Source organism: Phalacrocorax aristotelis, chromosome 10, assembly GCF_949628215.1.
Source record: "Phalacrocorax aristotelis chromosome 10, bGulAri2.1, whole genome shotgun sequence".
In the NCBI taxonomy this organism is placed as follows: Eukaryota; Metazoa; Chordata; class Aves; order Suliformes; family Phalacrocoracidae; genus Phalacrocorax; species Phalacrocorax aristotelis.
The window spans coordinates 4,755,189-4,766,986 of record NC_134285.1 but is presented as its reverse complement, the minus strand read 5'-3'; the positions used below and the strand labels follow the sequence as shown (position 1 = coordinate 4,766,986).

At 50.7% G+C, this 11,798-nt stretch overlaps 1 protein-coding gene across 3 annotated transcripts; it reads left to right on the top strand.

The window, feature by feature from the left end:
* Positions 1 to 635: 635 nt before the first annotated feature.
* Positions 636 to 11,519, top strand: AP5Z1 (adaptor related protein complex 5 subunit zeta 1). Of its 3 annotated transcripts, XM_075104844.1 has the most exons (18): positions 636 to 757; positions 911 to 1,048; positions 1,439 to 1,625; positions 3,795 to 3,939; positions 5,047 to 5,159; positions 5,671 to 5,839; positions 6,282 to 6,422; positions 6,780 to 6,817; positions 6,897 to 7,059; positions 7,330 to 7,508; positions 8,014 to 8,156; positions 8,997 to 9,146; positions 9,382 to 9,493; positions 9,900 to 9,997; positions 10,256 to 10,388; positions 10,568 to 10,782; positions 11,100 to 11,304; positions 11,429 to 11,519. In XM_075104844.1, exons 1-18 carry the CDS (start codon positions 717 to 719, stop codon positions 11,438 to 11,440), a joined length of 2,382 nt encoding a protein of 793 aa, XP_074960945.1. In that variant the 5' UTR covers positions 636 to 716; the 3' UTR covers positions 11,441 to 11,519. The 3 variants fall into 3 exon arrangements, with proteins under 3 accessions (XP_074960945.1, XP_074960944.1, XP_074960946.1); XM_075104843.1 differs by having other exon boundaries at positions 11,100 to 11,519; XM_075104845.1 differs by lacking the exon at positions 911 to 1,048 and having other exon boundaries at positions 663 to 757; positions 11,100 to 11,519.
* The last annotated feature ends 279 nt before the right edge of the window (positions 11,520 to 11,798 follow it).

Genomic DNA, 11,798 nt, shown 5'->3' with positions numbered 1-11,798 from the left:
AACTTCAATGCCAGGGGGCTGTAGGGCAGAGAAGTATTAAAGGGCAAAGCGCCAAGTTTCCTTCTGAGGCCTCCTCTTGTCCCTGCAGGGTGATGCACAGCATGGCAGTAAGAGCTTTGGGATTATTAGCAGTCAGAAACATCTCTCCTACTAACAGTAACATTTCCCTGTCTCTTTAACCTTTTTGGAAGCTCTGAAGACCAGGTATTTTTAGGACTACTTGCCCTTTTTGGAAAGGATTGGCTTTGAACAGGTCCCAGGAAAGGCTAAAGGCATCTTCAACAGTCCTGCTCTTAACAACCCAAACTCTGCCCTGTCTCTGCCATGCAGTGATGTTCCCTGTGGGTTTGAGTCCCGAGAGGGGCGATCCTTTGTGCCCTGTGGGGTGGCCTTGGAGTCAAGCTTCACCTTGGACCTCCTGAGCATGGTCCTGACATGGAGAATAATAGCAATATCATCTCAGAATAATAAATGAAGAGTTAACAGGCACGATTTTGCCGTTACCCCTTGTCCCCTCCTCCCTGCGGGCAGGATCCGGCCCAGTTTCCCCAGGGCTAGGACCAGCCCTGTCCCAGCCCCACCGGCACTCCTCCGGCAGCCGGAACCTTCGTGCAGCAGCAGCCGCGTCCCCCCGGAGCCCTCCCCGGCGTACCGCCCGCCTCCGGGGGGCCGCTGTGGCCGCGCACCGAGGCGGGGGGAGCGGCGGAGCATCCGGCATGTTCACAGCGGCGGCCGAGAGCTTCCTCAGGCAGGCGAGGTACCGGGACGGGTGCTGATGTACCGGGGCGGGCCGGGGTCCTGCCGCAGGTACCGGGCCGGGGGCTGGCGGGGGCGGGCCCCGGGGCGCTCAGGAGCGGGCCCCGAGCGGAGCGGCCGCGGCCGGGCTCCCGACGCCCGCTCCCCCTGCCAGGGACATCCAGGAGGAGGAGCTGCGCAGGTTCGCCTCCCGCGTCGCCGCCCTGCTGCAGGGCCCGGAGCTGGGCCCCGAGGCCGTGGACGGCCTCCGGAGGCTGCACCTCGCCGTCGCCGCCACCAAGTATCCCCGCAGGTGAGCGGCCTTGTCTCTCCCCGGCGTTCGCGAGGAGCAAAGCGTTACTTCCTCGCGAAAAAGAAAAGGGGAGGGGGGATAATGCTTTAAACAAATTCCCTGTTTTGGAAACACTGAGATCGCTATAAACGTAAAGCCCCTCTTTGCCTCTTTTCCCCCGTCGCTAAGCAGAAGATGCCCCTGCCTCCTTTTGCAGTGAGGGTAACAAACGTTTGTCTCACTGAGCGCTTCCAGGCTGTGCTAAGGAACAAAATTCAGCAGTGGAGATGATAAGATGGCATTAGTCAGGGTCACTGCCAAGAGAGATCATCCCAAGACCAAGAATATACAGGAAATAAACCTCTGAACCTTTTCTCGCCTTGCAGTGACGCTTTGCCGTGACTTTTGCAGGCTAGATGACAAGTTTGTGGAACTGTTGCAGACAGTGCTGTGTTCATCCAACTGCCCTGAGCAGATTCAGGTGCTATGTGCTGCCATCCTGAGAGAGATGTCGCCTTGCAACAATCTGATCCTCTCCTGTGATGAGATTCAAGATACAAAGCTCTTGAGCCTGGTGTCCTCCATCCTTTTGGCTCAGGTAAATGACCTGTCAAGTCAGAAATCTTCCCTTGTCGATAGGGATTTGCTTTCTGATTGTTTTCTGTTTGCTGAGCTCAAGGAAAGTGAAAATCAATTGAAAGTATCTAGGAACAAACCAGAAGCATTTCCGTCTTTGCTTAAGGAATGTAATTATTTTAGTTTGTGTAAGAAAAAATGTAAACTTTTTTGTGTTTGGTATGCGATAACAAAGACTGCATAAAATTGTGCTGCATACAGACTGAGGGCCTCAGTAGGCTTGTAACTACCTGGGAGCCGAAAGGAGCGTTTTAGTGCCAGCTGCTATAATAGACTTCAGGACAGGGCTGCTTGAACCTATAGAGCAAAAGATTTGAGAGTTAATTTATTACTACTACTCTTTCTTTTTATGGTACTAGCTTTCATGTTCAATTTGAAAAATTATACATAGAACCTATAAAACATGTAGGGCTATAAATGTGGATGGTGCTTCAAAGATCTAGATAGTCCGTGGAGAAGAAAACATGAGGACCTTCCTGTTTCGAGTGCAGCCTGCATTGACTGCCCTCTGGGGAATAAGCTGGAAACTTGTTTTTTTCCTTTCTACTTCTTCTTTTACTATTACTGTGCCTATTAAAGATAAAATATTTTTCTGAGCCCTTCTGGAACTTCTCATTCTGAGTTTTACCAGGTCCAAAGAAATGCCTCCTACATCTCTGATTACTCCTCTGAGTCTTACTTAGCTGAAAGAATTGAAAACATAGAAACAGAAAACAGTGACATATTACTTATGTGCTGCCTTATAAAGAGCCTCTCTCCCACATCCAGCCTTGAGACTGTTTTGCAGTTCTACAGTGCAAAAATATACCGAGTGTTAATTTTTGTTACGTTACAACTACAAAGAGATGTTCATCAATTTTTTGATGTTACTAAAGCTTGTTATATTTCAGCCGCCTCAGTATCACTTCTCTAACGTGGGGTGCAACGCGCAGCAGCCTCGCTCATGAAAGCACCCACACTTCAGAAGAGCCTGTTTTCATTTGGCACTGCTTTGCGTGGAAATCCTCCTCCTCTTTGCTCCCCTGCCCCCTCAGCTCTGCAAAGCTGATGTTCTTTTTATAAAGCTTTTGGTTTTCAGAAAACACAGCCTCTGGTGTTGAATTAGGGGCTGGAAACCTGCCACTGATTTGAGTTCAGTCAGGTTTTCCTCTGAGCAACAGAGATGTGTCAACAACATGCATAAGCAGCCCCATCATTTGCAGTGGGCTGCAGCAATGTATCTGTGGGAGAAGCAGGGCTGTCTCTTCCATTTTCCTTCATTGCATAGATCCCCATCCCCGAACCTTAAACTTCCTCATCTGTATGTTGCTTTGGTCAGTTTGTCCACATCTGTTCATGCGAGAAGCACCAAAATTAGCCCCACTCATGGGTGAGGTTCCCCCACGAAATTCCTCACTGGAAGCTTGCCTGCAATTTCCTAAATACTTCTAGTGAACTGGTACAAATCTGAGTGTTAGATGGGGAGCGTCAGAGGTTGGTGCTTGTTCACTGCCTTCAGCAGCCAGCTGCCCAAGACCCTGAGCAGCAGAGAAGGTTCGCCTTTTGTTGGCATGATGATGTTCACAGGAAAAAAAACCTGTCAGAAGTCTGGGTCCTCCTGTTGTCTTTAACAAAGTCAGCTTGGACAGAAGGGTTTGATAGCATCTTGGAGCCACAGCCATAACAGCCTCCAAAAGAAGCTGCTGCTTTATTTTCCACATTGTGAGGATATGGACTAACCAGAGAGTCCTAGAACTTTACAACAGTCCATTTTCTGTTCACAAATTTCTAGTTTAACAATTGAGCTAGCAAACTGACCACATGGGGGGTAGTTAGGGCTAGTACTCTGTTCTAGAATTGATGGATCAAAGTAGTGTGTAATTTGAAGACATATGCTGCAGTTGTTTATTTCCACTTTAGGCGATTGTTGTCCGCAAACCTGTTGCTGCATAAAGTACTCTTCCCCTCCTGGGATCTGTGAATTCACATTGCAGATGATCTCTGTAAGATGTGGTAAAATAGCCTGTGCTCTGAGTTCTTTTTATGTTTGACATCGAAACTGATGGTGCCTGATGGAAGAGTTTGTATGGTATTGGTCTCTAGCATTAGTAGAAGATTATCTGCCTAGCTTTACCTCTGCTTTATTTTTAAGGGAAATAAGAAGGCTGAAGTGCCTGCTGTGGGGCAGCGTATTGTAAAAATCCTCGAAAGAAGACTGCCTGAGGGTCAGAGTGCTCGGTACCTTCTTCCTGTCCTGTCAAATGTCATCAGTCTTTCACCAGGATCTCTAACTGAAGGTAAATATATAGGAAGGCCTGAGATTACCATCTGGCTGTGACATGTATAGTGATCAGAAGGCTCTCTGAAGGCTTTGGCTAGGAGTAGGACTTGGAAACTGCTGTTATAAGTGACATTTCTGCCACAGGGAAAGTGAACTTATTGGACGAGATATATTCCACCACTCAACAATGGGACTGGGCCTTCAGCTGCTTTGGCGCCTTCTGGGGGCCAGAGTCTCTGTTCTGTATGGATTTGTATCACAGTAACATGTACCCTCGCTAAGGTCTCCAGGTGCAGTAGGAGTGCAAAATTGTAGCAGTCCTGAAGAGCATCAAGCGAAGTGAGAGAGAGAAACAGAGACGTGCCTGTGCACCTCTTCAAGAGCGCAGCAAAAACAACTAGGGATACTCATCATAAGAGGGGCAGGACTGTATGGGTAGTGGCGAGTGATATGCCCTGGTGAGTAAACCAGAGGAGAGCATTCCAGACTTAAAAAGGTGAGGAGTTGTGTTGTGAGCAAGATTCTGTTTCTGGGAGTTTCCTGTGAGGTTTGCGTACGTTACGCAGTATGGAAGAGAAGCTTTGGGGAGGACACTTGGCCAGGGTGTATGGGCTGGCTGAGCAGGCAGGATTACCTGCCTTAGCTTCTGCTTGTTCTCTGTGAGGGATTTATGCCTTTGTCTGCAGTGGTGAAGCCAGCCACTGCCTGAATAGATTTGGCAGAATTTTTGCCCCTTCCTCCTATTAGCAGTTATGGATGGAGGCAAAGGAACAAGTACCTCTTGACTGATCTGGTACCAGAAATGCTTTGTTCCAGCACTCACTCCCTGACTTTTTGTCTGAGGAAACAGGCAAAACAATAATGGAACTGACCCAGTGGCTAGGAGTGAGAAAAGGACACGGAGCTGTGAAATGAGGGTGAACGATCCTGGACTCTGAAGTAGTATGAGGAGGAGTATAGGGCATTGGCACCTTGGGGTACCAATTTCTTTACTGATTGCTGGACCAGAAAAACAGCGATCTAGGCTGGAGAAAAGCACAGCAGTTGAGAGGTAGCAGGGGTAGCTTGGAGAGGCTGCTTCTCTGCCTGATCTAACACTGACCCAGTGACTTTCCTTGTACAGAGCAGACCAATGTAGTCAGTAAAAAGATGGCCGACTGGCTGAGGTATGCGAGTATTCAGCAAGGAGTCGCTCAGCCCTCTGGAGGCTTCTTCTCCAATCCCAGAACCAGACAGGTAAGTGCTGAGTTGCTGTGATCATCTCACAAGGGCATGTGTTAGTCAGTTACCTGCTGTTTCAGGTTCCCAGAATCAGCTTCTTTTGGGAAATGGTAACCTAGAAGTCCTGCTGTTCTTTGTTGTTTTTTGTGGGGTAAGTGGTCAAGACACATATGAAAGCAAAGTAGGGGGATTTATAGCTCCAAGATTTAGGAGCTCTGCTGTAGAGCCAGAGCTTTGATCCTTGAAGTAGTTTTGAGGAGAGAGTCTTTTAGTGACCATGTACCTCAGAGTGAAAGCTAATTGCAAAATAGGCCTGTGTCAGAGAGAGGGGGAAAGTTTGGAGTGTTTCGGCTGGGGAAAAGGATCCAACAGGGCTGGCTTTTCTCTCTTAGGATAACTGCCCTGCTGCAGGCCCCGTGGTACATATAAACGAGGGCTACTTGTCTCTGTGGGCTCAGTGGAGTTTCCTCTGCTTTCTCACTTAGTCTCTCTGTGGGGATCTGATCTCCTGCATCTTTTCTCGCAGCCAGGTCCTGTCACAGAGGTGGACGGCGCCATTGCCACAGACTTCTTCACAGTGCTCTCGGTGGGTCAGTACTACACACAGGACCAGTGGCTCAACGTGCAAGCCTTCTCCATGCTGCGAAAGTGGCTGCTCTGCTATGGGGGCAAGGGGTTGAAGACCCCTTGTTCAGGTGCGAACTGAAGGGCTGCAGGCCAATGTGGGCTGCACCCCCAAGAGGAGCCTGTGCTCTGAGATGATTAGGTGGCTGCACCAGCAATCCAGCAAGTGGCAGGAATATGGGCAAGAGTTCAGAGCTCTTAGACCAGGAGCAGGGAAACTTGGGGAAGGAATATCACAAAACCTCCTGCCTGATCCTTACTGACCCTTCCACAAGGAATTACTCATTCAATGAGTCCCCTGGTTTCAGGCAAAACCCCATGGGTCCCTGAGAAAAAAGGCCTGGGTGGTGGGAGACAGCATCTCCTTAGTGTTCTTTTAACGCTCCCTTCTTCCCCAGCCTCCTTTTCTTCACAGTGCACTGGGGACAGACAGCTCCCTTGCTATTGCTGGGCAGCTGTGTGGGTTATATTGCCTATGCCGTGAGCTGATACATGGTAACCTTTATTCTGCAGGTGACAAATCAGGAATGGACCGGTCTGTTATGTCCATGGTCTCAACTACGTCCACATCTAGTCGCCTGCTTCCCCCAAAGGAGCGTCTGCGGGAGAAAGCCTTCGAGTACTGCCAGCGGCTTATTGAGCAGAGCAACCGGCGTGAGTCTTGCCATGAACCCTCCTTGGAGTTCTCTTGGTAGCGTTCTTGAAAATGTTTCTGGTTCACTGCCTCGTTGGGCTGGGTTCTCCTTCCCTAGAGTCCGCAGTAAGGCTCTAGGCATGGGACCTGTTGCAGCTGCTGGTGCAAGTCATTGACCAGCCCTGAGCTGGGGTGTTGGGAGAGATTTGGAGGCAATGGCCATGTTCTGCCTCCTACCCTTGATTTGCAGGGGGGCTGTGGAACTTCCTTCTCATTAGCCTGGAATTGGGATCAGTATGTGTTCCCACCTTTCCTGAAATCTGGGTTGTGCTCATACTGACAGCCTAATGTTTAACTTGGACTGCTTCCTCTGGCAGGACCCCTGAAGAAAGATGATGGAGACCTGCAGAAAGCTGTAAGCACACCGAGGTGGGGCTGAAGCTCTGGGAGTTTTGGCTTCCCCCACTCTGATCTAATTCTCTGCTCTCCTGCAGTGTCTCATTGAGGCAGTGACAATCATGGACATCATCTGCAAACAGGACTCCTCCTACGTGTACCGCGCAGTTTCCTTTCTGAAAATCCTGCACAGCAGAATCTGTGGGGATGCCACTTACGCCAGGGCACTGCTGCCCATTGCCCAGTTCTTCCTGAACCACAGTAAGTCATCAGCTCTCCCCCACCTCCTCCACTATCTAGTCTTGCGTACTTTCATCACAGCCTTTTGTCCTGGCAGTTTGCTGGCTGCCAGAGTTGGTAATTCAGCCTTGGCTGTACTCTGGGTTGGATGATCCCACTCTGTGACACCCAGGAGCTGGGGTGTCCTGTGCTCTTTAGAGAAACATAATCCAGATTTAGCTTAGCCCCTGGAACCCTTGTTGGAAGGGCTGCTGGGTGGACTGTGCTTAGCAACGTGCTGTGTCCTCCCAGGCAAAATGGCAGCTGTGGACTCCGATGCAATCTACAAACACTTATTCACTGATATCCCGGCTCAGCTCTTCCACAACCCATCACTGGCCTTTGAATTTGTCCAGTTCTGCAAAGACAACAGCCAGCTCTTCACTGAGGCCTCCAGCATATTCAGGCAGAGCTTCCCAAATCTCTTCAAGGTACACCTTGCTGGGGCAGCATAGGAGAGAGCCTGCTGCACGTTCTTTTCCATGTCCCAGAACTTCCTGGTTGCACCTCAGAGCCCTCCGTATGCTTCCATGGCAATGCTAGGGAGAGCACAGGCAAGAAGGACTGTTATAAAAGCGAGTGGGAGTTTGAAGAGAGAAGAGGGTTCTGGGTGTGATTAGCACTGCCAGTAAGGAGTGTCTGCCTTAGTATTATGCCAGTGGGTTGGGAAGCATAGTGAACACAGTTAGGACGCAGCACTTTGTTTCTGGCAAACTTTAATAAGTTGCAGCTTGCCAGCCACTGAACCGGCTGCCAGATGCCTGTTTTGTGCTTCCGTCAGCCTCCCAGATTTTGACCAAAACCTCAGACGTCTCTGGTTTTGCTTTTCAGAAGTAACTTTCCCTTGCCTGTCCCTTTTGGTCACAGTGTGAGAATCATCTGAGTGTGTGGTGGAGTAGCAGGGGTAGTGCAGCACCTTGTGCTTGTTCTTTGCAGTTCCTGGCATGGAACAGCCCACCCCTTATCTCTGAGTTTGTGGACCTTCTCCCATTTCTGCTGGATGCAGGCACAGCCATTGAGATCTTCCATTTGCTGCTTGACATGCCCTGTTTGACAGCAGCTCTGGACATCCAGCTGAGGTAATGCAACCTTCCCTTCCTCTTGCTCGCTACTCAGGTTCTTAACAGTTTTCTGTAGCCTAGTACACACTTCTCTGAGCCTCAGCTGCCCTCTGGCTGCTGCTGTCACAGAGCAAGAGGCATCTGCTACAGTCAGGTAAATACAGAGCTGCACACATCAGCCCGGTTTTCCTAGTAATGTGCTGTGCATGGGAAGAGAAGGTGACCAGCTTTTACCCTTCAGTACTGGACTGTCTTTGGGGCTCAGGGAGCTGTTGTCATTCCCCTCTCCATATCCAGCTCCAAATGGTTGCCGCATGCTAGAGTGTCTGCCATGAGCCACCACCTCAACATGGAGGTGTGGGCTACCTGGTCTTTACTCCCTGCTCTTACCCCTCTTCTCTGGCTTTGTTCTCCTGGAGGCATACAGAGGTTTCTTCCTGAGGTCATTAGGAACTGTGAGTCTCCAGGAAGATGGGATAGGACTGGGACTGACTTTCACTCTGTACCTCTGCACCTCCTTATCTTCCTTGACATTAGGAGCTCTTTCTGGAGTTCTTAGAAAAGGGATTAATCCTAGAGGCAAGATGTTGGTGGGCTTCAATGACTGAGGGATACAGAGTGCCTTTTTCCCCTTTTTCGGGAGTGATACAGAAGCAATTCTGTAACTACTGCCTGAGCCTGGGGGGTCTGAACTCATTATTTTCTGTCATCCTAGTTCTCCAGCTTCCAGAGGGCCTGGAGTAGACCAACTTGCTGTCCCTGTATCAGTGGAAAAGGAGTTACTCCATTGTTCAGGATTCCAGCTGTGCTCCAGCCCATTCTCATAATGTAGCACGGTCTGTGTGTGTCTCCTGCTAGGTCAACTGCTCTTCCTACCTCTGAGAGGGCTGCCAGCGACCTAGCTGTGAAGCCGGCCACCTGTCTGGAAGCCTTTCGCCATCCCCTCTACAAAATCATGTTCCAGTATCTTCTCCGCAACAAGTCTGTGCCTGAGGATGCCCCAGAGAGGTAGGAGGCTGCTGTAGGAGACTGCCACAAGGGTCTGGTTCAGCCATCCAGCTCTGGGAGGCAGCACTGGGATTGCTGGGAAAGGTGTAGCTGCTCTCAGGTGGGGTGAGGTGGATTTGATATTCCCTGTGTTAGCTTCACCAAGCACTCAATGGTCTTGTGCAGGGATAGGGAAGGGCAGCCAGGAGAGTAGCTGGGAACAAGCCTTCAGCAGTAACTCTTCTGTTGCCCACAGGCTGATTCCACTTCGGCAGCTGCTGGGATCCCTGGCCAGCAGCCCAAGGGTCGTGCAGTGTGCAGAGACTGTCCCTGTCTTACTGGAGCTCTTTTTCAGGGTGGTGGCAGAGGTAGGCCCTTTTGGGGAAGTTTGGCTCCCAGTCGTACTGCGGGGTTCTCTTGTTATGTGAAGAGCAGTCATAGAAACAAAATTGTTAAGACACTGCGGCTTCAACAGAGGGGTGCATGAGGGGAGGGTGGGATGGTCTAATACTGGCATGAACCAGCTCTGAACTGACTGCTTCATCTGCAGAGTCAGAAAAGCTGCACGGTGCAGTGTCAGGCTTCACACTGTTCTCTCAGCCAGCTATAAGGGAGATGGGTGAGAGCAGAACGAGTGCCTGATACCTGCTTTGTGCACTGTTCCCCTCCTGCTAGATCAGGCTGTTTCTGTGCCAGCTGTCTTACCTGGCTGGTTAGTTTGGGGTTTGGCTGCTGGAAGTCACTGGTATTGGTGAAGCAAGGGCTGTTTTTCAGTTTGCAGATGGGCCACTGATAAACCAGCTGGTGGTGCTGCTGCTGCAGAGGAGTGACCAGCTCTATGAGATCCCAGCATTTAAAGATGACGTGTACAGGTGAGATGGGACAGGAGGCCCAGCCAAGCTCCCAGCCCTTCCAGGGGCTGCAGCCTGGCATCCCAGGAGCCTTTTCAGTTGTGGCTCTGTCCCTGCTGCACATCTTTGGAGGGTGCAAAATGGGAACTGCACCTTTGGCCCTGCTGGAAGCATCCTGAGCATACAGCCACTGTGCCAGCAGCTGGGTGCTGCCAGCACTTCCTCGGTTTGATGATGACCACCTTGCCCGTGGTCTGAGCTCTGCCCATCTCTCTCCAGGGTGCTGAGTGCACAGCTGGTGATGCTCTGCAAGCTTCACCCTGCGCTCATCGTGGAACTGTCCAAGGAGATTCTGGAGTTCTCAGGAACAGTCAGCAACATCCAGAACAAGGAAGCCATCTTCTCCCATGTGGTAAGCAGGGCCTGCTTGCTTCTGCCACAGGTTGCTCCAAGTGCAGTGCAATCCGTTGGTCACCTTCCCTTTCCTCCTCTCCTCTGCCCTAGAATTGGCTAATCTGATTTGCCATTCCCTAAAAATTACTTGATCCCCTTTCTGTCTGCTTGCCCTGAGCACATCTGCCTTTGCTTCAGGTCTGGGCTATTGGAGAGTACATGTCTGTGTCCTATGACAAGCGCTGCACTGTGGAGCAGATCAACCGGTTCTTTGAGACTCTAGAGGCCATGCTGTTCGAAATCACTCAGCTCCGACCACTGGCTAGCACCCCCAGCTACGCACCCCGCGCCATCAGCGTCCTTATGGCCACCTTGACCAAGCTGGCAGCTCGCAGCCAGGACTTGATCCCCAGGTGAGGAGGGGTAGCAGGGAAGAGCAAAGGGCTGGAACAGGCAGGTCCAAACACAGGTGTTGGCTAGTGTTAAATAATCAAGCTTGGCAGCTGATGGAACCTCATACTGAAACAGGACAGAGGAAGCAAGCTGTGGAGGAGCACAATTTGGGGAAGTGGGATTCATCTGCTGACTAACGCTCTGTGTCAGGAGGAGGGGGTGGGTAGCATCTGGTGTTCACCTACAACAGAGTCTTTTGGAGTACACAGCCATAAGTAGTGACCTTGCTGTGTGCAGAGGTCCTGCCAGCTGATGTCCGTGTCCTTCTGTCCTGCAGAGTGTCCATGTTCCTGTCCAAGATGAGGACGTTTGTGCAGAGCCCTGCTGTCACCTCTGTTTACTGCGAGGAGGACCTTGAGGAGATCCTTATCCGGGCAACTGAGCTCATGAACCTACTGAAAATGCCAAGTGTGGCTCAGTTTGTGTTCACGCCACCTGTAGACATGGCCAGTACACGGTTTCAGAGAGAGGTGAATGACTCCCTCCCTTTTGCTCTGAGGATGGTCACGCGTCTCCTAGAGCCAGCTCCTGGCTTCATGCCAGGGTGAGGGCATGAGGTTTCTGAGAGGCTCCAGCCTCTATTGTAATTCATCGGACACTGCTGACACCCTGCTCTGAACTGGAAATGAGGAACAAATGATTGTGAATGAAACAGAAAAGAGGAATAAGTAGAGCTGAGGCAGCTCTTCTGGTCTGAGCTGTTCTGGTTTGTATTTCTGTGTCCTAGCGCCTGTTGCTTTTCTACCTCCTAAGCTTGTCTTATCTCTCCCTGGCCAGTATGGATTGAAAATCCCAACGGATTTGCATGAATGTGACAAGAGGGTGAGTGCATGCATTAATGCCCTGCCACCACACCATGACCCTTTGGAGACATACCTCTTCTTCCCTCCCCTCCTCTGACTTGTTTCCCCCTCCCCTTTGCCCTCGCTACGTCCTGGCTATGCATGTGCTTCTTTTATTGCCTCTCTGCTTGCAG